This window comes from Zonotrichia albicollis, chromosome 8, assembly GCF_047830755.1.
Source record: "Zonotrichia albicollis isolate bZonAlb1 chromosome 8, bZonAlb1.hap1, whole genome shotgun sequence".
NCBI classification, from domain to species: Eukaryota; Metazoa; Chordata; class Aves; order Passeriformes; family Passerellidae; genus Zonotrichia; species Zonotrichia albicollis.
Genome location: NC_133826.1, coordinates 18975590 through 19000971, shown reverse-complemented (window position 1 = coordinate 19000971; position 25382 = coordinate 18975590). Strand labels below are relative to the sequence as shown.

General features: G+C 36.9%; 2 protein-coding genes across 5 annotated transcripts in view; both read right to left on the bottom strand.

The window, feature by feature from the left end:
* LOC106630780 (uncharacterized) overlaps positions 1-6973 on the bottom strand; it is a 73199-nt gene extending 66226 nt beyond the window's left edge. The window contains exons 1-4 of the mRNA XM_074546159.1: positions 6028-6973; positions 5133-5283; positions 1767-1822; positions 1424-1456 (exon numbers count right to left, since the gene is read on the bottom strand). Of these exons, the coding sequence (XP_074402260.1) occupies positions 1424-1426 (3 nt within the window). The 5' untranslated portion in view covers positions 1427-1456; positions 1767-1822; positions 5133-5283; positions 6028-6973. The remainder of the gene's footprint in view (positions 1-1423; positions 1457-1766; positions 1823-5132; positions 5284-6027) is intronic.
* Positions 6974-7085: 112 nt separating this feature from the next.
* AGL (amylo-alpha-1,6-glucosidase and 4-alpha-glucanotransferase) overlaps positions 7086-25382 on the bottom strand; it is a 34388-nt gene continuing 16091 nt past the window's right edge. For all 4 annotated transcript variants that reach the window (XM_074546157.1, XM_014263787.3, XM_005482049.4 and 1 more), the window contains exons 14-34: positions 24883-25046; positions 24250-24351; positions 23863-24015; positions 23632-23782; positions 22380-22504; positions 22156-22268; positions 21910-22044; positions 21279-21409; positions 20575-20711; positions 20199-20332; positions 18897-19072; positions 17141-17243; positions 15700-15925; positions 15175-15286; positions 14661-14796; positions 13962-14074; positions 13033-13244; positions 12393-12490; positions 11757-11844; positions 11533-11666; positions 7086-10139 (exon numbers count right to left, since the gene is read on the bottom strand). In XM_074546157.1, the coding sequence (XP_074402258.1) occupies positions 10022-10139; positions 11533-11666; positions 11757-11844; positions 12393-12490; positions 13033-13244; positions 13962-14074; positions 14661-14796; positions 15175-15286; positions 15700-15925; positions 17141-17243; positions 18897-19072; positions 20199-20332; positions 20575-20711; positions 21279-21409; positions 21910-22044; positions 22156-22268; positions 22380-22504; positions 23632-23782; positions 23863-24015; positions 24250-24351; positions 24883-25046 (2861 nt within the window). In that variant the 3' untranslated portion in view covers positions 7086-10021. The remainder of the gene's footprint in view (positions 10140-11532; positions 11667-11756; positions 11845-12392; positions 12491-13032; positions 13245-13961; positions 14075-14660; positions 14797-15174; positions 15287-15699; positions 15926-17140; positions 17244-18896; positions 19073-20198; positions 20333-20574; positions 20712-21278; positions 21410-21909; positions 22045-22155; positions 22269-22379; positions 22505-23631; positions 23783-23862; positions 24016-24249; positions 24352-24882; positions 25047-25382) is intronic.

Here is a 25382-nt window from a genome sequence, read left to right as displayed (position 1 = left end):
AAAGTGCTGCAAAACAGCATAGGAAAAGGGTAAAAAGAAAATGGAAACCCACGTCAAGTCAGAAGTACCTGAGGAAGAGCATACATCTCATAGATATAGTCCACATTATTTAGCAGTGGAGCTAGATACTTTCAACTTCAAATACATAAGCTTCACAGAAACAAGAGGGGTTTTTTAGGTAATTTTAAAAAATATTTCCTATGCTTTCTCTATTGATGTGGAAGTAAAACAAAGGAGTGTGTGGCTTCCAATAACTGTAATAGAAATGTGGTTTTTTAGAGTAGTAGATAAACCTGTGGTCTACACATCTAAAGATACAAATTACGGATTTTTTTAAAAAATCAACCTGCTTAGAAGTAATATATAGACACAACTTTCATGAATTAGTTCCTATATGCCATGTAATTTTCTGCAGAATGTGGCATGGTGAATAACATCTCTAAAGATATTGTATATTTAGCTGTTCCATCGTATGAAACCATATGATGATGTTCTGGATACTTTTGTGACACATTTCAGCACTCAATCTGCAGACCATGCTTGAAGCAGAGCCCAGAAGGCTGTTGTGTGCAGCTAGGTCAGACATCAGCATAGGCTGTGAGGTTTCCTGAAGGCTAAACCTGTGATATGACAGATGTGAGAACAAAGGAACTGTAAATGGTAGGAGATTAGTATTTATTTTTAAATTGCACAGGTAGCGCAATTTAAAGGCACGGCAGATCTGCTGCACAGCATGGTGAAATTTGGCATGGTGTGAAGTGCTGTATAATCCCTGGCAAATGTTCAGTGGGATTACAGATCAAGCACATACAGGTGGATCCTGACAACAGGGCAGACAGAAGCAGCTCCTGAGAAGAGCTGTGCTCAGACAGAACATCAGTGTTACTGGGGCACAGTGGGAGTGACCTAAGCAGGCAGAATTAACACTGTACAGGTGCAAAACTAATTCTGGACTTCCTGTGTTTAAATGTATGTGCTCTGCTGGACTTGCTGCTGTCTAAAATTATGACCATTTTCAGTCACTCCTCATCCATGTGTTAGCAACAGGAGGATTTTTTTAATAGTACCCTCAGCAATGGAAGCAGCATTTAGAAATCACATGCAACAGTGGCAGCAAAATCAATGGTTCTTAGCTTAGAAGACAGGTTCAGCTAAGTAGGATTTGGGTTACCAGCATTCTTATTTTCAGCAGAAAGTAGTTATTAATTGTGAGGGGAAGTGAAAATGACCAAGCAAGAAACAAAGATAAAAACTTTCCAAAAAGAAGTGTGTCCACCAAAAGTTCTCAGAGTGCAGCAATCACAATTTTCCAAGAAGGCAGGATAAGGGCACAGAGACACCTACATACTGCTCCAGTTAATTTTTACCACTGGAAACATACAAGTGTGAGTGCTGTGTACTAATCTCTGTCACAACTACTTACCATCCTATTTCAAAGCATCCTCATGTCAGTTTCCTGAAAAGAAATATAACATGGTATTTAACAAAGCATTCATAGTGAAAAATGCTAAAGATGTAGTGCCTACCCCATGTTTGAAAATATAAATACATCAAACAGATACATGTTGAAAGAGTATATTTATTAGCAGCACACTGAGTATATAATTATAGCAAATTAAATAGAGTACGCTGAGAATTAAATTTATGAGACAAAATATACTATTATAGCAATTATTATTCTGAGTTACCTTCTGCATATGACATCAAAAGACTTTAAAATGTTACATTCAAGCACATAAAACCTTTGAGTCTGATGTAGTACTTACATTTCCAGGGATTTTGATGACTTCTGGGTGAAATTCACAGTAGCATTTTAGCTATGCTGAAGAAGGGTGAAAGATAGATAAAAGAAGTCTGCTTTAAGACACCATAGTGAACTGGCTGAAGAGGTGGAAATAGGGCTGACAAAATAATGCCAATTTTTCACTTCAGCCAAGTGAAAAACGTTTCTTCAGCCTCTACAGGAGTTCTCCTTCCCATGAAATTTCAATATTTCAAAAGTTTCTAGTGCTCAGAAGTGAAAACCAGGTGATAATTGAATTAAGTTTGGAAATTCATCTGTGGTTACAACTAGCTCCTCAAGCTGCTCTTCCCTTCAGTGTCAGAGCTCCTGGTCAGGGCAGTGTTGCATTTTGGTGTAGCAGCAGTAGAGCCCCGTGGCTGTGCTGCCTGCTCCCCTGAAACACGGGGTCATACAGAGGAGCCAGGGGCCCCAGACTGAGGTAAACTGCAGCTTCCCCCTCTCCATTGTTTCTGCTGTACTACAGCATGCAGACACACCAGAAATCAGAACTTCCTCTCTCTCCTGCTTCCTCCTTTTGAAACACTCCCCAGGTGAGGAAACATCCTCCTTGTCTCTCTTGGCTCTTCCCTTTGAAGTCCCTCTCCCTTTCTGCCATAACCCACCTTCAGCCATCACCCATCTCTGGCCTTCCTGAAGGATTCACTGACCACCAAGCAGTAAGGTTGCTCTTCAGACAGTCAAACATTAAGTTAAAATTCAAACACTGGGGTTCTGCCCTCCATGAGATGCTTTTTGAAAGAGCTATACTGCAGCTCTCTCTCTAAAGAAACGTTGAGGTACTTTATAATTTGGATGGCAGTAGACACAGAAACACCCACTCCCCACAATTACATGGAGCCTTTTATGTTAAATGAAACCAGGGAGACAGATGGGAAGCAAGATGACATTTAACATCAATATCCAGTTTAGAACAGTGACTTCATAACCAACAAAAAGTATCTGCTGAAATTTGGAAGAAATGCTTAATTACCCAACTGAAGAGTTCTTATCTCTGTTACTAAACTAATAAACATTGACTTTTTATTATAAATATTATAACTTTCAGACTTCTCTGCTCAATCCTCCAGCACAGACAAAACAAGACTTTCTAATAACACAGGTACAAATTTCCAAATCCTAATGCTTCTAAGGAATTTTTATAAGGTCTTATTTGAAAACACGATGGAAATAACCAGAGGAACACCTGTCTGCTGCTACCACTATCACTCTCTGCCCCTTGATCCTCAAGTAGGTTTTATTTGCTTTTAACATTCCTGAAGAGAATGTCCTCAGCAATTTGATAAATCCAAAGTACGAAATTTTGTCAGATTTTTGGGACTACAGCAGAATTCAGAGTATGTTCTGTTAGACTCCAGCAAAGGTACCTACCTGCATGAGGGGGAAACTGCTGTAAGGAACCTGTTGTAACAATGAACCCCAGCACAGTACAGACTCCCTACCCTGGAATAAACAACTGTATTGCATTGCTACACCTGATAGCACCTTATGCTTTTAACTGCTGTTTGCAAAGGTGTATAAACTGTCTAAAGACAAAATTATGCAAAAACAAAGCTACAATTATTCAATGCATAGAAATTAAATTCCTCTAAATGTACTCTGAACCAGGTGAAAGCAGCATCTGGTGCTTAAATTTAACCAAATGGTGCCTGGAGGCCTTGGAAAAGCTCTGCAGTAACCTAACTGCTCCAAACACATGAATATGGCCCTGCAGAGGCCTGCAGGGAGACCTCCAGCAGTACTGGCCAGACAGCCATTACAAGAAAACAAAACCAGCTCTTGAACAGCTGTCCCAGTAGGCCTGATTACAGGCTTTACAAATTACAAAATTATCTTGAACATGTGGGCGTTCCCATCTGGCTTCAAGTGGAATAACTGCTAGAAAATGCAGCCCGTTAAACACACAACGACTGCCACTAAAAAATATCCATGTAACAACATACTTAAGTTAAGATACCCACAGTTATAGTGAAAGATTGTCCAGGCAGAATTATTTTCAGTTTTCACATTAAAATTTTTGGTGCATAAACAAAGCATTTAAGGAAACAGAAAAAAAATGCCAGCAATTACAGAAGCATTAAATGAACTATGATGCAAATAATAAATAAATGCTTAACATACACCTTTGTTTCATATCCTAGCATTGCCCATTTTTAGGAGATAAATAGATTCTTGAACTTTGCAATAACACAGAGAAACAGATTACTGGATCTTTTAATACTGAAATATTAATGAGTTCCAGCTATCCCTTTAAAAAGTCAAGCTGTCACTAAACCATCAAAGATGCATTACTTTCCCACTTTTCCCACATGAGGATATATTAATGAAACATTTTCTAAACATTTAAAAATGTTTATATTTTATTATGATTTTGAAGGAAAGGAGATTGAGCCGTTAAGGGCCAGCACAGCGAGTGTGTCTGAGCAGGAGTGCAGAGCCCTGAAGGGAGCGGGGGCTGGATGGCCCGGCCCAGCAGGGCCACAGGGCCCGCTGGCGCCACCCTCTGCTGCCAGGCTGGAAATGTTCATTTCTGTCTATAATAGAGATGCGCTATTCTTACCCCATCATCCCCAGCTTTCTACTGAGGTGTTCACCTCCAGCCCACCCTGCCAGTCCCTGGATTACCAGACATTCAAGTAAGACCCCTTCTAACATGTCATCCCTGACACTTTAATCAGTCATTCATATCCACAAAATTCACACACTAGCTAACCTCAAAGTCCTACCCCAAGTTCTCTTAGGTATAATACTGCAACACATCTTGGCAACCCTTAACCCATTATTGCCCTCCAACGACTGCTCTAAGACACTATGGCCTCATTATTTGGTGCTCTTCAGGGTGTTACACGAGCAGCTGGGAGCCTCACTCCTGCATTTGGAACCCATTTCTCATGGCACACTGTTAAAACAGGTACCCCTCTCCAAGTCTAGGCTGCACCTAGGACCCTTATAGACAATGCCCATAAGACCAATTACAAAGAAATTTTGAAAACAGCCCCTAAATGTATCCCACAAAAGAACAGAGTGTGCATTTTGTAGAGACCTTCTCCTTGACATGTCACTTGCAAGAGTTAATCTTTCAGCTTTCTCAAATTATGTGGTTGTGACTAAAAATCCCCTTAAAAAGACTCCCACTATTATAATTTAATCCTACTCTACAGCATCATGTTTTAAAATAATTGTACTTATAAGTCTGTAAATCGTGTGACTGCAAGTATCTTCCTTTAGAACTGATTAGACGTCATCTTATGTTTCTCACCACTACACAAAATTAAGCTCCAAATTATTTACCAGTCTGAACTCAGAAATACAGAACTCCAGAAAAGCTTACCTCCTTTATTATCTGGAGTCCACATCATCCAACTTAAGACCCTTGCCAGGCTGCAGCATTATTCGCTTCTTTCATGGCCAGTTTTTATCCTCATTGCAAAAGGCACTATATGAAGCATAGTCTCTCTGTCTGAAGTTGTACTGAGATATCACTGAGGCACACAAAGGGAAGGGAAGGGAAGTGCTCATGGATCTCACAGACTGCATAAACTTGTGTGAATTGAACAAGTTTATTAATTATTTGTCAAATATAGTCAGTGATACTGAACTTCGTGTAATATGCTGACATTATTATTCATGGGGTGAACAGCTGCTTGTGGCTGAAAGGTTGCAAACAGAATAGCAAACAGAATAGCAATGTCAACATGGCAGAGATGAAGATTTCTGAAAGAAGCAGGTTCAAGGAGGTAGTACACAATGAGACAAACGTGTCACAGGCCAATGGGTCTGTGCTTACAGATTTCTGCACAAGAGCCCAGAACAGCACAGATGGCTCAGACTGCCACCCAACTAGCCATAGTCTGCTTTCAATATTATTCTCAGGTTTTGTACCACCACACATTAATTCTACTTCAGAATCAGTCCCTGCAGAAAACAGCCATGACTAAAACAATTAACAGTCAACTTAGTGCCTCATTCAGCCACTCTGAGATCAACACTCCACATTAAAAATGGCCATTGGTCGACTTGGTCACCTGCACTTTGATGCAAAATTCAGAACTGGGAAGCCTCTGTTTTAATTTAGTCAGTAACTTCTGAGAAATACCAAATACACAGGCAAATCCAGCAGAATGTGAATACAGCTGATCCGTCCCTTGCATACTACACTAAACAACAGGTGTACAAGCTCCCAAGTTTGCACAAACCCCATGATGCTCACGGGCAAGTACACTTACCTTGGAACTGTTTCCAGGTACACTCAAAAAGCAAAACAAGCTGTCAGCTGGGACAGGTTTCGCCAGTTTTCCCGAGGAGAGCGCGGCTGAGCCGCCGCAGCCCGCGGTGTGGGCAGAGCCCTCCCGAGGCCCCGTCCCGCCTGTCCCGCCGCTGAGGGCCCGGCCGGGCTGGGGCCGTGTGCCCGCGGGCCCGGCAGGGAGAAGCCTCTCTCGGTGGCGAGATCAGCGGGCTCTTGAGGGGCCCTGCCTCACCTCCCACAGTAACGCGGGCAGAGCTCCAGTGTCCTCTTCCCCAGTTGCCATCCGCAAGCTCCAGAGCAGCTTTCAAGAGAAACCTTTCAGCCACCAGAAACATTTCATCCATCTGTTCCCCGACTGAGCTGCCATGAGGGGCTGAGGCGGCAGCTCTGACCTTACCAACGCCCCCCAACACTTCAGCGACTTGTCATTTTTACATTTCTTTACCCTTTTTTCAAAAGAATACTTATTAAAAGTTTATGCAATAGAATAATAAAGTAATTCCTAAAGAAAATGCTTGAGTAGAGAATTAGAAAAAATCCTATTTTATAAAGCATGGAATGAAATAGGGACACTGCAAAACATATTCAGTATACCAGGCACCTGTGCTGTGAGACTTTGATTTTACAAAGCAGAGCTGAGAAGTGAAAATGCCTTCTCCATAGTGACAGGAGTTTTACTCCAAAAGTTAATCACTGTGTCACCTGGGTATCTGTAAATCAGTTAATCAAGACTGTTGTCTTAGTGAAATTGCAATACTGTAACTGAAATTATATTAACATTAATAGCAGAAGTTCTGCTAACTCAAACCCCTCCAACTCATATGGGGCAGCTGATACTGACACCAACATAAGAATCTCAGGTTTATGCTTTTTTTCCTAATAAGCTGATATTTTTGTAATAAGTGTTGTTAGCACATTTTAACATTCACCTTGAGGAGTTAACAATCTCTCCATTGTGGGTAAACTGCAAGAAGTGAACAAGCAACATCAACTGCAAAGTTTGACCTTTTTTAAAAAAAATCACAAGAAAAGGTTAACTCTGAATTAAAGAATTTTATTTTGTGCATTTCAGAAATGAATAATGACATTTTCTAAAATCAGTGGTTGCTGTGATAGACAGACATGTAAAGCTCATGTTTCCATTTTACATTACAACATGCAGTGTGAGAATGATACATTAGTTTACTTGAATTCTCAAGTTAATCATCTTTGAATAAATCAAGAGCTATTAACTGTGTGAGCAATGGTAACAGTTAAATTATTTCAATTGGGAGGAAAACCAATTTTTAATATAACATAGATCAAGAAGCACCAACTGGAACACAATGGATGCACAGTTCTTACTGAGTTATTTAGTTTAATTCTATTTTACCAATTATAAGCTTGCATTACTGCAAGTCCTTGAGTGTAAACAATAAATGATAATGATACAGCTCAGGATCAGTCAATATAAGTCAGCTATTTTTAGGGGAAATGACTTGATCTATATGGATATCAGCTCATTTTATGTTAAGAGTTAACATTGTTTTCTTCCATCTTCGTTTTTAAACTGTCTGGCTTGACAAAGTGTTGAGTAGCTTTTTGAGGGAAAAAAAAAGAAAAACCCCAAAACCAATAAACCACCACCCCCCCAGAAAGTTAATAACCTTAAATCTTACTTTTGTTGCTACTTAACAGCAAAGTCAACCAATACATATTTTTTCCCTATTTAAAATATTTGTCACTAAAACTATGCTCAACTAATCAGTGCAGAAGCAACATTATAAATGGGCATGTTTAGAAGTTTCATAACATATGTATTTTTTCGTACACAGTGGTGATTTATCTTTAAAATTTTACTATTAAATTAGGAAAAAACCCTAGCAGTGACAAATATGCAGTCTCTATCAGCAGTGCAGGTTGCAAAACTGGAAAGCAATCTGTACATAGCATAGGAAGGTTTTGATGAAAAATTACTCATGTTTTTTTTCCCAACACTTAAAGAGTGTTATTGCCAATGAATATAATTTTGACACCGGGTGGAAATCTTCAACAGTTATAGCTCTTAAGCTTTACTTCCAATTTTAAAATGTTTTCATGAAGTAAGAACAAATTATTTTCTGCCATTTTGTTCCTGCTTTCCAAGCCACAGGAGCCATAAAACATACCTTGATATAACACACAAGAAATAAGTATCCAGGAAAACAGTAAAGCTAGTGAAACAGTAGGACAGAAACCTCAATATAATTATCAAGAATTTTGGAAAGTTCAGTGCAGTATGAAAAATACTTTCTATGCCTCTTGCACATTAAAAAAATAATCTGTAGCTGACATTTCAGTAACATTTTTGATCAAATGACATTTCTTATGCATTATGTTGAGAAAATAAAAAATTCCCAACCCATGTACTGCAGCTCAAAAGTTCAGGTATAATACAGACGTTAACCATTCCTAACTTCTAAGGACTGAACACTTGAGCAAGGGAGTTAAAATCCTTATTAACCTTTCAAACAAACAGTATATGAGTATAGCCACTTGCTACAATTCATCTCTTGAACCGGTTAACTTGCCCTTACAGTATCTACCTGAAATACATCTCCCTGAACAAGACAGCATGTGCACTGTGCTTTAGACAGAATACAGAAACTTTTAAGTACAGACATGATAATGTGTTTTAGTGCATTATAATTACATCCTGTATTTATTTTTTCAGCATATGTTGTCTAACATTCAGAAATAGTGCTTTTGCTTTTCTGCCTTGTGGTGTGGGAGGTGTTGTCAATCTCACTCCGCCTGTTTATTGCACTAAGAAGAAAAAAATTTATGAAGAGTTTGAGAATTACCAACTGCTCTCCTCTCAGTTTGTGAACCCTGAACTTAATAAGGACATGCAGGCATCCAAATATGAAGAAACATGTTTAGCATCATGTTGACTGGATTGCCCCCAAAGGACACCACACAGTATGCTTATTGTTATTGGTGCAATTTCAGATGGCCCAGAAGCCTCATATTCTCCTTTCTGATAGTAGGTTACTATGTCTTTCCATTGTGTTAAGCATTTCTACTTGATTAACAGAGCTAGGATTTTCCCAAGAAAGAAGGGCTCAGGTGACCCTATCTCTTCAATAAATTAATTTAATAAGCAGTCAAGCACTTTGGCCTTCCCTAACATATAGGCTGTGCATTGTATGCATACTTCTTTTGAATTAGCCATGGTGAAAGCCAGATATAAATGAAAAAACAGGTTTGCTATATGGCTCATGGTATTTAAATAAATCTAAAGACAGATTAACATTGGATGTTACCTCGTTATTGCTTGAGTTAACTCTCAAAGTAAAGTTTTCAAAATTTTATATGTAACTTCAAAAGTTGATTTATTACAGTATTCATACATTTGATTTCTGTGGTTGCTTAGTGGAGTGTTCAATTGAACACATACAGAAACATCCCCATTATACAGTTCAATGGAGAGATAACATATTATGCCTTCATTAATGCATGGTGCTAGAGCAAGAAGCATACCAAACTTAGAAAGCTAGAGGTTAATCTACTCCCCCTTAAGCATGCATTTGCAAAAACATCCATTTACTCTTTAAGAGACGAAGAAAAAAAACATAAGAGCTGTGCAACTTATTTTTAGCTCAGGAAGGAGAAAATTTACTTTGTTACATTAAGATTTTGTTTTGAAAAGGCTAAAAAACCAAAGCTACTTAAAATTAAGTTTGGCATTTTCTTAAAATTGCTCCTTACTAAAAGTTGCTGCATCGAGTGTGCACTGCAGTTTTATTTTATTGTCATGCCCTGATTTTCAAAACATCTAAGCCCCACACAGTTATAGGGCACAGAAGCTGCTGGCATTCAGCATCTCTGAAAGTCAGGACACAACTTAAGTGATTGTGCAAAACAGTTAATTTCCCTTGCAGTGTAAGCCAAGTGTTCATTTATGCCCAATAATAAGACCACAGAAGTTTCACCAAATCAATCAAAATAAACTTTTACAAGTCATAAAGGATTTCAAGGATAACACCAATTGACCAGGCCTGAGTTTCACAGCTAAAAGGACAATACTGCCCATTCTCATTGGTTAGTTCTGGAAGTCCTTTCCAGGATGATCTGATAAAAGAAAACAAAAATGAGTACTGTTGTTAGATTATAGATTAAAAAAAAAAAAAAAAAAAGAACATTTCATTTTAAAGTCTTTTGGAAGATAAGCTCAGTAGGAAACTGAAAAGGTTGACTAAAGGTCTGCTCTCCTACAAGCATAGTATAGCCTTTAATAATTGAGACCTAACACTTTTTTCACCTGCAGTTGTTAATTGTAGTGGAAGCATCTGTTCTTCAAAGCAGACTCTCTGCTACTAATAATAGCTGAACTTACACAACTGGTGTGCTGCCCCTGCTTCTCATTCTGGTAGTTTTGCATTTGGAAGATGAAATAACAATGGCATTCAAACTATACTTTAAATTGACTATCCTGCTAAAAAGTGACAAGGGCTGGAAGACAGCATGATTACACAAACCTTCTTTTCCTCCTTAGGAAAAAAACCCCTCCAAAAAACTAGCACGCTTACAAAAATAAATCCTGTTGCTACATTAATTATTCTGTACAGAAACAAAGTATCAAAACAGAGTATTAAAAAAAAAAGTACACTATTTTAATAAGACAGAAAAAGCAAAGAGTGTTACCAAACTGCAAGTTATTTCTGATACTACCAAACAAGAGACTTGGTCAAGACACTACATAAGGCAAAATATTGCTTCACAAATCCTTTTTTCTTCCTTGGGTGGTCAGACAAACTCTTTCATCATGAATCCTGAAGTACTCTTTTGGGCACAAATAAATAGATGTTTCATGTGCTGCAGGACAGATTATATGGAAGATATATCAAGGGCAAGGTGTTTTGTTTAGTTTTGTTTGTCTCAAATCCTTATTAATTAAAATAGACAGCAAAAGAGGAAAAACAGTGTGTGCATTTGGTTTGAGGGAAAACACAAAATGTAAGTTCCTCTGTCTCTTTAGAAAACCAAGGTTATTAGTATGACAGCTTCAGAATCTTAATTTTGTCACTTAGAACACAAAAAATCTAACAATATTCTGCATCATTTTATCTGCTGCAATTTTAATCTGCCACTTCTTGCCCTTCAACTATTGTGTTCTACAAAGTTTGTTTTTAAATACTTTGATTTTTTTCAAAAATAACTCACTGACATTTTTTCTGAAACTGACTTCTTGTATGAAATAAGATGCTAATTTTTGTGTATGATTTATTTCACCCAGTCTTCACATGGGTAAGTACTAGGAATTCTGCAACCTGTGAAAGGCACTAGATCTCACCTGTATTTGAAATCTGACTTGAGACCTGCAATTGCATATATTAGTCAACTTCCTATCTAGGAAAGAGATCCTCTTTATACAGTAGATCTGTACTGTTAAATGCATTTGGATGGTGGATACCACTAGCTTGGTATTTTGAATATTTTGTATCTGTGTTTGTTGTTACCTTACCTTTCAAGATGAACATAGTGGCGAGAAAGAACATTCTTAATCATGACTACAGTTTTTGCATATATCTCTGGACCAATCAACCTAGAGAAATACAGTTTGGCACGAAGAAAATATCCAATTGGCCACAGCCATTCCTAAACAAAGAAAGAAAGAGATGATTATCAAAGCAGTTGGTTTGAAAAAATGACTACACTTTCTCTAAAATTGAAGGAAGTAGTTCTTACAGGTCCTTGGTGATAATTAAACCCTCTGGCTACATTGTAGTTGTCATTGTCAAGAGCATTATCATAGACTCCACAGTACACCATATCACTGCAAAAAAAAAAAATATTATGCGAACAAAGTCTTAATTAAAAATGATACACAGAAAATGAGAACAGAAATTAACCAAAACACTTGTCATTTACATTTATTGATGGTTAAGTTAGGGAGTCTCCAATAAGTTATGTACTTTACATGACAGTGAAATTGCAAATAAAGCTTAAATTTGTAGGAAAATGGTCAACATCTTGAAAGGACTTAAGAGTCATAATTCTATCCTTTTACTCAAGCTGCAGTGCTGTACACTGTATCAAACACTCTATGTCCCAAGATGCAAATTCAACATTTTTGGTATGATACCAAATTTGACTTGCTTACTGTGAGCCATGCAAAACCACCCAGCCACTGCCTACATAAAGAAATCAATTACACGGACTTCAAAAGAATTGTTCTGGAAGTACTTCCTGCAGCCTTATTTCATTGGTATAAATGAAGATTTCACACCATCACCACCACCCCTGCCCTACATCAAATAATTCCTACTGTTCTGTTTATCGTCTTTAGGAATTACCACTTGGGCTTATCTCTACTGTACTTACTCTGGGTCTAAGGTTTTCATGCCTAATGGACCAAGAAGCTTTTCCTCTGCTATCTGCAGAGCTTTCCAAGCTCTCTCAGGCGTAAACAACTCAGGGGCCTAATAAAATAATAAAGATTTAATGAATAATGTCTGTGCATATACATACATAAGGCTGTGTATACAAATGCAGAAGACAACAAAGAGCTTGAGTTTTGCATTACTGAATCAACTTCTGGAACCTGAAAGTCAGAGTAAGCAGGAACACAGAAGGTATCCAGTTATTTTTTAAATTTTGATTTTATTTTATAAACCCTTGACAAATATCATTACTGAAGCTCTTTACAAATCCAATGAAGATAAAGACTCCTTCCTTTTTAGCCAACTTGATGGAAAAGCAGCCTCCCAGACCTAGCCATGAAAGATATTCTGAACACAGTGAACACAGCAAATTGGCAAGTCCAGTCTTGATATATTTTTAGGATAGAGTCCAAGAGGAACGAATATTAAAAGCATGGAAAAAAAAGCTGCTTTCAAAAAGTTATTCCAAGCAATGTATGTTCCTGATAGAATGCCATGCAGACAGACCTTAAAATTCTCTTTATAACTGAACTAAGCTAGCATTTAAGTGCAAAGCCCTCCTCCCACTCCCCCACACTTACCACAACCATTGCTATTGGAAAATTTGGCCTGAGTTGGTAATCACACCATGGACTCGAAGCTCCATAGCTGTCCTTATAAATTCCACGTTTGTGTACAAGATCTGGGTGTTTTTCATTAGGATCTGCTGGATTCTCAGAGACAAAGAACAGCTTTTCAAAGTGTCCTTGAATTTTCCTGTCCCACTCATCATATGTGATAATCTCCTCTTTTCCTGCAAGATATTATAGATGGTTTTATTTTTCTGCAATCAGCCACAGTGACAACAGCAGAAGTACGCTTCTTGAATTCCTGACACTTAATATAACAGGAGCAGACCAAGTGCACCTCTCTCAGTTTGTGATTCCCTACATTTAGGCCAATTGTACAGATCACAGGAGCAACAACTCACTGAAATTTCTAGTGAGACTAATGCAACATCAGAGTCTCCACAGAGCATATATTCACTTGGGCTGGCTAAGCTTGAAGTAACTTTGTGATTAGAAGAGTACTCTCTCCAAAAGATAAGGGACTTGCTATGATATTTATGTAAATATTCCCAGCAAGGGGCTTTCTATGTTATGAACACTGGGGGAGGGACAGAGAGCTAAAATAAAGTGTCCTGCATCATTTTAATTTGCATTCTTGTACTGAATGATGCAATCATCACAACACACAATAACCTTACCACTTACACCCATTTTGAGAAAAGGTATTCAGACCCTGAAATTCCTTTGTAATCCACAGAACAAACTGTGTGAAATATTGAGAAGACAATATAAACTTCTAATAAATTTTTATACTAACAAAATTATTTTGATCATACAAGATACTTTCTCAAGTTTTGCCCTTTTACCCCTAAACCTTCTTCTGAGGTTATATGGTCACTATTTCATTGTTTTAGTTATTTTTATACCCCATTAATAAAATTATGAGATGTGTCTGTTTTTACCATGTCTTTTCACAGTGACTCCACGAAATGGAAATATGTTTTTCCCAGATAAATCCATCAACCAGCGAACAGCCGACTTGCACAGGCCAACCATTTCCACAGCAGAGCCATCTCTAAAATAATAATGATAAATACCCCTCATTATTTACTTTAAGAAGGCTATTAAAGTTCAATGAGTAACTGGAACAATTAAATTCATAAGTCTCTTATTTAGACAATACCTTTTTTCTTATTTTTTCTTATTTTCCTTCTATTCCTCTATTTCTCAGTCAGGGAATTAACTTGATTGTAATCTGCATAGCAAATCATCTTTTTGTGTCCAACAGGCTTATTTAAAGTGGTATGATCATACCCAGATAATTAGCCCAAATGGAAGATAATTTTATACCAGTGATTAAGAACATAAAAAAAGAATCAACCCCAAATGTGGTCCTCTGATGTTCAAACTGTGTTCAATACAAAGCTAGTCAACAGCACACACACTTCTGTAACTTAGGTAATAGTTCTGCCATAAGAGACTACTCATGTCAAAAGTGAGGGATTAAAATTAGCACTAAATGCGCTTCTTGGACTTGCTTCTTTTTTCAGGTAATATTCATGTAATCAGTATATGCAAATATTTCATATTGTATCACAATCAGAAGAATTTAAGGTAAAAAAAGAATTTAAAAAACCCCTCCTGAAGCCCGGCTTTCATACCTCGGAGTAGCGGGAATTCCTGTGTTGCGAGCCTTGTCGCTCTCTCCCATTTTATCCATCCAAGTGCCACAATTGAAGCGGTTCCCGCCAAAGACAAAGCCAGTTTCATGGTCAATGCCTGCAGTTACATTAAAACCTGGCAAGAAAGAATATCAGGTGTTAAGTTCATTTTTTTAGGGAAAACAAAACCCCAAATACCAGCACCCCTCACCCAACTTACTAATAAACATGAAGACCTTCCAACAAGAGATCTGAGGTAGGTTTCTAAAGGCAACTGTACTTTAAGTGAAATTTTAAAGGTAACTTGCACCATAACATATGGCCAGTTGCTAACAATAAGCTATTATTTAGGCACTTCAAGAATATTACATATATATATAAAGCAATACACTTTTAGTTACAATAAATGTATATTTTAAAAATGCTCAATAGAAAGAGAAAATAAGAGGAAAAGGAAATACAAAATATACTCATCAACTTCTGTTTTGCATAGCAAGTGTTCTGTGTATGTTACCTTCATCTCTCATTTTTTGGTCAATCTGAGGACCAGCATTCCTTTCTCGGAAATTTATGCCTTCCATATGTCGTTGCATTGCCTCCTGTATTACTTCATAAAGTGGCTGATCCTAGATTCATTACATGTTTGGATGACATGTGAAAAGCAAGATGAAAAATTAGTAGAAAGCATTTCTTAAACCTCTAGTTTATATAATATTCCAAAACAACTCCCACACCATCAAACATTTTTCAAGTAGCATTCTTGGCAATGCCAATAACATTGCATACAACTTTTCATATAAACATTTTTCAAGACAAAAAACAACAAAAAGATTTAGAAGCTGATGGAATTGTTTTTCCTCCTTGCACTTGGTCTAATCAGGTGATACAAGAAGTGGCCAAAATGTGGAATTCTTGTGCTACAATCAAATTTCACCATAAACAACAGATAGCAACAGGTTCCTGTAGCTAGAAAAAAATTACATCCTTTCATTAAAACACTATAGTTTTGGTAAATAGTTCAATTAGAAGAATTTTTTACCACAGTGCCTGCAGGCTGAGGAGAAGAGTCATCTCTTGGGTACATCCTAGAAACAGGACACCTGAGAATGTCTAATCCATTGGGAACAATTTTACAGTACTCCTGGATGCACTGAAGCCACCACCACACAGCATCACGACAGTTGTATCTGGCATGTGTCCCCCCACCGAGCAGATTGGGAATGAGACCATGTCTTAAAGTCCCAGCAAATGCTAAAATGATGTTTCTAGAACAAAAGAGAATCACAATCTTGACAAAGTTGCCTTCAAGGCCATTGTTAGACCAAGCATCAAGTACAAAGCATACAAGGTTACGATAATAGCAAGAAGACAAACAGCATCTTAAAGACAGATTCCAAAAGTTTGCTGTTGAAAGCTACAAATTACTCAATTTAGCATGAACTTCTTTTACAACAAAAAACCACCCATTCCCTAACAAATTCCTCAACATGAATACATTTAAGTCAGTTTGTACAAAATATACATCATCTATTCATATGGAAAAGATAATTTGCTTTTTAATAGGTAGTGATATAGATCCTAAATCCAAATCCCACTGAGGTCACAGGGAAGGTTTTTATTGACCTTGTTTATGATTACCCTGGTATCCATTCTGATGGGTGGGGTGGAATGGGGACGGAGGGCAGGAGTAGATGGGAAATTCCTATTAAAATACAGAGAGGTGACAGCAACTGAGGTTATGAGAAATTTCATTGAGAACTGTTGCACATACCTTGCAGAAAACACGGATTCCAACTAGCTTTAAAAGGCAAAATAAATATCCTAGTTGACTGCAGATCTCTCTGCATGAGAAAGCTAACAGTTGGCCAAATGTACAGCAGCATAAATACATGCTGATTTACACCAACTGATTTTTATGTTTCTATTATGTGCCAAACTCCACTCAAATTAATATTAATCAAAATACCAAATTCATCTGGCATATCTATGGCTCATTTGTCAGGTTAAATATTTATAGCTACCAGATTGCAACAACACAATTAGTTGATATCTAGTATCAACAGACCAGTACTAGCACTTACCAAAAAATCAAGACAGACCTGCATTCACACCTTTCTGTTTAGAACAGTATTTTCTTTTGCTACTATAAATTTTTATGTAAAGAATTCTGAAATTATTGCTCAGCAACATGATGCAAGTACTAGTGAAACAATCACTTTGTTCAAGGACAAACAGTAGCACTGCTGGAGTTAAAACTACAGAACATCAGCTTTATATCAGTGCTAAGAAGGTAAAAGACTATTTGAGTAGTATTTTTAATCCCACTTACAAGAAGCTCCCAAATATGTCTAGGGCCATTAAAGTTTTATACTGCCATCAACTGGTTCAAACATCTTGTGCATCAGCTCAGGTTTTGAGAGCACTGCTTTTTTTCTAAGTGCCTACAAAGCCAACAAGAACCAAGGCTAGGCCAGTCTTACCTTGCTTCTAGATAGCGCCCAGTAACTAACAGTAGCCCTCTTAGTGCAATAAAAGTATCCCTTCCCCAGGAACGAAAAATTCCAGAAGAAAAGTGAGGTAAACCTGAAAAGAAACATCATTATTCATCTAATGAAGTGATATAGCAGAAATCTCCAAGCACACATGTATAAAATAACCAGAAGTAAAAAAAAAAATAATCCTCATATATTTCTCCTAGATTAAGATGTTTCAAATAAACAATCTCCTCAGACTGAGTTCTTGATAAATACATCCTATTCTAGGTTAATGTCTTCTAGAATTTCAAGATCACACAAAAGCATTTCTCATACCACTAACAGTAACATTTTAATTTTTATTAAATCACCTGGCAACTTAACCAAAATTTAATTAAAAGAAACAGAAAGAAAACCAACAAAAAAAATCAGAATTATGTTTGGAACATTTTGTTGGAAAGAGTTTATGCATTAGAGTTGTGGCATCTCAGCAGCATAAAGGGATGAGACTGTTCTCAGACACTGTGAAAGACATCCTGCTTCTCTCTTCCAGCAGCTTAGAGATCTATATTCTACTGCAGACATTATAACATGCAGCTTTAGGAATGATCCTAACTGATAAGGCAGAATAATTCCAACTGTGACATGCATACTTGTCTTTTCTGCCATTTGTTTCCTTTTGTGATCTATTAAACAGAAACTCCAATGGCAAAGTTGCAAACCAGAAGTCTCTTGTGCATGCTTGGTCACTTTAACAAAGTATTTGCTAATTCTCAAATATGGCCTCCACATCTCTGCAAATTTATAGTACATGGCAGCAGCACGTGAGAATGACAATCTGTGTACAATTTAAAAATCTCAGGCACATCTACCAGTGAGTATGTGAAAGGAATATTTAAAACCAAACCCTTCGGTATAATTAATCTTTATGACCAGTTTAAGGGAACACTGTGCCTCTGTGCTTCTAGGTAACACTGAAGCAGGCAGATGGAATGTTATTAAAATCCAGAAACTAAAAGCAATAAAGCTACACAAGAGTGATGGCAAAAGGAAGAAAAGCACTCCACTAAGAGAGATGCCACTGCATCTGTGGATGCTTAAAAGTTTCCATGGCTTCAGAAAAGGAATGAGCCAACTCAGAACCAAAATAAACTCATTCTAAGCCAGAGAAGATAATACTTTGGACATAGGCAAATGCCCATAGGAAGACTGCCAGATGTTGGCAGAACATTTGGAGGTATAAATACTACTTGCTGACTGCTTTTACACTCTTTCCCTTTGGAGACAGTTTTAGATCAGGAGTTCTTCTGTTCTGCTAATGATTCTGAGAATGTGTAACCATAAATTCACTGTTGTTTCTCCATTACAATCCACGTTTCAAATTCACATTTATAAAAGACAGACTAAAACCCCTGATGATAAGTATACTCATCTCATACTATACTTCCAGAAGCAAGTCTTCTGGAAAGGAAAACAATATTTTTTTAGATCTCTGTATATGGTAACAAATACAGCAAGAAAAGTCTCTAAACAAAGCATTGATATATAAAGCTCTCCTTCCCAACCCCCAAGAGTACTACTACAGAAAACTTCCATACCTTTAACATGAGCAAATCTTTACCTTAAACACAAGTAAAGCGAGTGAAATTGCTACATTTTATACACAGTTTCTGACATATGGCTCTCAAATATGATGCAGAAGATTTTAATATAGTTGCTAAAAGCAATTTAACTGTTTTGGAAAACTGTTGTTCTCACTTACCAGCTGCCAAGGAAACACAACATTGTTCTTTTTGATTTGTAATCTCATTCAGCCTATAGGGAACATCATGTAAGGAAGGAGACAGATCTGGCAGACAAGGGTATTTTCCTATCCCACATAACTGAATGGAACCCAAGGAAAGGTGTTTAACAAATGTTGATCCATTCTGCACAAAGCTGTAATTCAACAGAATTAAATTAAAATAACTTTGCATTCAACAACAGCAGTCTATAAAATGTACCCTTTTTATTTACAGAAGGCTATGACAAGCATTACACGTAAGAAATTTTAAAAACTAGCAATGAACTAATACTAGCATTTTGCATTAACTGATTTTTTATCTAAGATTTAATTTGTAAATCACATGTTTTCCTAAAATGGGTGCCCAATGTTAAGAATCAAATCTTAATGGATTACTGCCATGGAAGTGCTAATAACATGTACTTCTACAAAACAGTTAAAAACAAGAAGTTGTTTTGGTTTAGTTAATGCCTATACACACACCTAAGATTTCAAAAATATGATAAAAAATATTTTACTATGAACAAAAGTTTGTCAAAACTAGTCAGTATTTTTAAAGTTCATATTTTTACATATATCTACACAAAGTGCAAATAAAAAAAAACTGTTAAGGCACTCCCTGAAATAGTTGATCTCCATTCCTGACTAGCTGATCTCCAAGCATTTTTTCAGAAAATGCATTACGTTCCATGATTGCACAGCCATACCAGATTCTATTCTCATTTTAACATCCCTGTTTCTACAAAACATATCAAACAGTATTGACTTGTTCAGTACAGTCATAGCTACAATGAAGCCTTCATGAAATGAGTCTCCCTTCCCTTTGCAAAAAAACCAGAAGCAGACTCTGAAGTTATTTCAAAAAGTAAGCAGAGTGCTCAGATAATGGGGAGTAATAATGAAGTAGTGTTGAAGAAGGCATCAAATACAATCTGGTATTTTCTTAGTTACCTGAACTTTAAGAAATTATTGCATTGGTACTAAAATTGTAGCCAAAAAAATGCTTCCAAAGCCAGGCATAAAAGATGCTAGCTTAGGGTGCCCTCCTCCTACTGTGCAATCCCAACAGTAGTTATCAATTAAAATCCTGGAGATGTCTGAACACTCAAGTCTTCCAAACCACCACTGTTAGAAGATGGATTTGATAATTCTCTACCTATTTTTCCCTCCTACACTAGAGGACTATGAAAATATTCAAATTGCATTCTCGAGCAGATAAAATTTAAAAAGTTATGATGTATCCAGATGCCTTTACAGCTTTGACAAACAGGCCAAGCATACCTTGACATCTGATGCCATGCCACATCCAGAAGCGTTGTGTACGCTCCCACCAATATGGCATCAAAGTAACACGGGATGAGGTAACGTGGAATTCTCTTTAGGTACACAAACATGGCCTTCAGCCATTTACCCACCTAGTAAAATACAACAGAATTAGAACTTGATCCATCAAAGTTCAAAAGCCAGTGCCTTCAGGATTCATATTGTTACAATATTATACCCCAGCTGTGCTGTACCCTACTGCTCCGAACTTTCTCAGAGTTAGGAAATATGTTATAGACAGTCTGAATTTAAAAAAAAAAATTATCAGTAACTGGAAATGAAACTAACTACCAATCTGAAACCCTGAAGTTACCAAATAAGTATTTTTACTCACTTCTGCACAGGCTCCAGCACGTGAAATCAGACGATTACTGACATAATCAATCATCCAGTCTCCAGATCTTAAATTATCACAGAATGGATGACCCAAATCATTCTTTGGTCTAATGTCTGCCATCACTGACATTAACCCTGAAGACACAAACCCAACTCTGTATTAAAAGACATTATCACAAACAGCAGTTACAATGCAGGAGCAAAAGGTACATAGCAACAGATGCTTTAACTGGATGGCTTCTCTCCATCTGCATAACAAGCTACAATCCAATTCTAGTTTCCTCAGCATAAATCCTAGAAATTTATGAACATCATTGCAAATAACTAGCATGAGGGAATTTGTATGCTTGATAAATGACAGACACTCCTCAGTAGTCTAGCAACACCTCAGGTTAGATTAATGCAACTTTTCACTGGAAGTATATTTTTCTTTTACTTTAAAAGTCAAGGCACTGGTGTTAAAACACGTCCTGGGCTGCAGTGTTCAGTTTCAAAGCATTGAGAGAGAGGGGTTTTGTTCTAGTATGAGATTTCCTGGGTACAACACCAATTAGTAGCAAGGTCAAGCAGAAAAAAAACCTACTTTTTATAGCAAACCATGGCAACAGCAACACAACAGCATTAATGTGTGATGTGATTGAAATGAAGCAGTTCTCATTTACTTTTTTTACTTGACAGAAAAAATAATGCTGAAACTATTACCTTGGAGGCCTGCATACTTTAGGGGTGACCAGTTTGGTATATTGTAACAGCCTCCACCATCTTCCTGTTCTTCTGCCTCACATCTATACAGCACTTGATTTAGTTCAGCCAAAGTTAGTTTAGAAGCAATTCTGAAAATACAGGGCAAGAGAATAAAACCCAAAATAACATCAGTAAGGAAAGACAGAAAGGATTTCACAAACAATTCTCATTTCAGACTTAAATTAAAATACTAAAATATATACAGTTCTCTAAATACTTTCATCTTGGAAATTAGGAGCCTAATTTTTCAGGTTTTCAACATGCTCTCAGATGTTTCAGTGTTTATTTAGAAACACAGTATTATGTTCAAAATCACACCCAAACAATCACACCCTAACACAGAGAAGCAGACCATGTTAAAGTCTACTTTAGGCAGCAATTACACAAACTGGGAAGTTTTTCAGTATTAACTCCACTTACTATTACACATATAAGAAGATCTCTCATAGTTTTCATTGCACTCTGACAATTCAAACTCCATCTGTATCAACACCACCAAAACTCAACAACCCTCAGCAGATGTACACAACACTCTCAGCTCCTCCAGGAGCTCTCTCGGTTCTAAGTCAGAAGCTTAACGAGTACTTACGAAGAAAATGGTGTTTTTAATATTGGTGCTGAGTGATCATCAGGAAGACTTCCAGATTTAAAGTGAGAGCTGAACTGGATCAAATGATTGCGGAGTATCCCCACAGCCTCTTGTGCCTTTGGGTCCAGACTAACTCTAAATAAAAATGCACATCTTGTAGAAGAACAGCACATGGAAGAACTATTCTCCAGTCTCCTATCATACTTTTCAAACCCACACAGCCATATGGCAATGATAGTAACATACCTGAATACTATTACACTTCCTGGGGTCAATCTTTCAAATTCTATTTCTTGAACGAATTCATTTGGCCCTTTTATAGCAGTTCCAGCTTGCTTTATGATTTTACTGTCTTTTATCTTAAAAAAGAAAATAAATTTGCAACTGAAATCCACTATCTTTTTTTCTAATAGAAAATATGACAAATTAAAAAATATTGTATCAGAACATGGGTGAAGGAGGCTAATTACCTGGATATGCTCTCTGAGTTCCATTGTGAAATTAGGCAATCCATTTATAAAATGTAGATCTTTTTTGTAAGGACTAGCACTTCTCTCAATGGTCCTTGCCTCAAGTACTACTTCATCTATTTTTCCTAGAAAAAGTTAAACCATGTTGCAGCTCTTAGGATATTTGAAATGAAAAAAGTGATTCTTTTGAAATTATGAAACAAAAGCTAAAATGAAAAAACCAAATATTCAATAGACAAGTTGCACAGCAGAAGAACAGAAAGATATTGCAAGTATTTTAAATACCTATAAATATTCTTTACACACTCATATGCTGTAATGTATTTAAAATGGCAATTTTTGTCATTTTATAATAAATTAATCATAAAATCAGATGTCTTTTACTGGTCATCAGCTTTCTTAATTTTCCTATTGTCTTTTAGGAGACTATGCCATACTGCTTTCCAAACTGCAGCTACAAATGGTTTATCTTTAAGCGGCAACAATTTATTATTAATACAGAAATTCTAATTTTCTGTATCTTTTAAGTAATTCACAGACATAAGGTATGCAAGTCTTGTAAATAACTTAAAATATAATGTGACTGATTTTAAAACAAGCACACAGATGCACTCAAAGAACTAAGTATATTTGAAAAGCCAGTTAGGAAAGCTTCTCTTCAGAAACATTTCCAGGTAATGCATAGAAGTCATTATACTTTGCTACTTTTACATACAGTAAATACTCTGCATAATTAATTATGCACTGCATACATATACTATGTATTAATATATGTAATGCATACATTTTGTCTTCACATTAACTTATTCAATACAGAGATTTATCAAGATGTATTTTCAAGGTACCAAACCGCTATATATATTTGAAAGCTGAATAACAATAGAATCAACGAATAGGATAAAATTTTAACCTTTTTTTCCCTGTATAACAGAATAAACAATAACTCCCCCAACTCTGTACAATTACTGTGAACTACTACTAGTTCACAAACAGGACCATAAACCCCCTCCTGCCAGAGGGAACTTGCAGCAGGATTATACTCAATATGAATGTTTCTGAAAACCCTAAGCATTGCAAGTCTATTATTGGTTCTCAAACCACTTTTGGGACATACATGTTAGTACATAGAAATGGAGTGTTATATACTGAAAGTTCTCATATGGATTTCATGAGCATGTGCTTGAAGTTAAAATGCATAAATAACTTGAAACTTCTGTACATGACAACAGCTTTTGGAAAGAAGTTTGTTTACCTGGGATACACATTTCAGGGACTTCTTTACTGTAGAAACAAGTTTTAGGATCCCTGAAGGCAGTTCGACACACAGCCACAACAGACTGGTGTGTGTTAGGGCAGTGTCTTGTCACTGCAACTATATCTTCATCAACTTGATCCACATACACCTAGAAAAGACATAACATTGCAACTGTGCTCACTCAGAGCACACATATGAAGAAATCGCAGTGTCACCCTCACTTCTTGCCTGATTAAAGCCTTTAGACCCCAGCTCCTGATGCAGCCTGTTTATGGCCAGCCTTCCTGCTAGAATTCCTGTTTGGAAATTAACTTCACCAGAGTTCAGATGTGCTGCTGAACTCCATTTTGAATAAAACCTCTCTTCAGATACTACAGAGATCTGTAAAAAAAAAAAAAAACAAATTTAAGCAAATATGAACTACTCTGGGAAATAACCACACCTTGAGGTCTGACCTGTAGAAAAAAATTCAAATTTCATATGAAGCTGGACAATCTGAAATAATGCAAGTCAGCAAACTACTTGGAATTCCAAACAACATTAAAATATGTGTTCTCTGATGAGAATAAAAGGTATTTTTAAAGGTAGTTTAGGAGTTGAACTGGAGACACATACCTGGTGTGGTACTAGTTCATCATAGCCTTTGGTACTTCCTGTAGCACAGCATGCCATGGAAACAATCATTGCACTAGGAAGAGCATCATAAGCAGATCGGTGCTACATCAAAAAATATATAGGTAATGAATAGTGAAACCAAGAAAATTCAATCCTCCCAATTCAACATACAGAAGATGCACTCAATCTAACAAAGGAAATGCTAATCCCATGGTCATCATTTCCTCAATTATGATACAAATTATTGGACAAAATTTCTACAAATTAACTAAGAAAAGCAACTTAGAAAAATCCTCAAAATAATCACTCCCTGCCCACCACCTGCTCTCATTCCTGCCTGTAAACAAGCTCAGGAGAACAGGTCAGTAAGCTGCTTACAGCAGCTGGATGAAAGACTCAAACCAGTTTATTTAGCAACTTTATATACTCCTCCCTTGAAAGACAAAGTCTTGAATGTCAGAAGGTATTGCTACAAAATTTTTTTCTCTGCATGAAAGCTTGAGCTGAACTGCATCTGTTCAAAATATTGTTCAGGATATCAGGATTAGATCAAGCCCTCCCACAGTTCATACCTATAATATTCCCGAGAATATTATAGGTAATTTTTGTTGTTCTTGTTGTTTATGTGCTCACCTGAATTGGACATTCATTATCATGTGTAATATCCATAAACAGTGCATGAGCAATGGCTGGCATCAAAGGCCTCAGACGTGGCTGAACGAAAGATCCGACAGGCTCACCTCCAAAGCGATAGACCAACCTCCCCTCCTCGTGGCTATTGTAGGCAGTCATGGCCTCTACAGAACACAACACCTAAGTGTTTGCATAACAATAGCTACCACACACACAGCACTCACAAAGATGTTAATGTGCCATTTAGAAATTGTTATTTTGGTGTGTTCAATCATTAGAAAAAAAAAAATCAAACACATATAGCTATATTCTCAGTGTGGAAACACAGCCTTGGGATATTCAATTTACTATAACAGATTAAGGAAGAAAAAGCTAATCGGAAAAAAAAAGAATAAAAAAGCAGAGATCAAAACAAACTATTTCTCACAGGCTTAAAAAAACTCATGCAACAAAAATCAGACATGATGCAGGACTTACATAGCAGAACTGTGCTACAACTC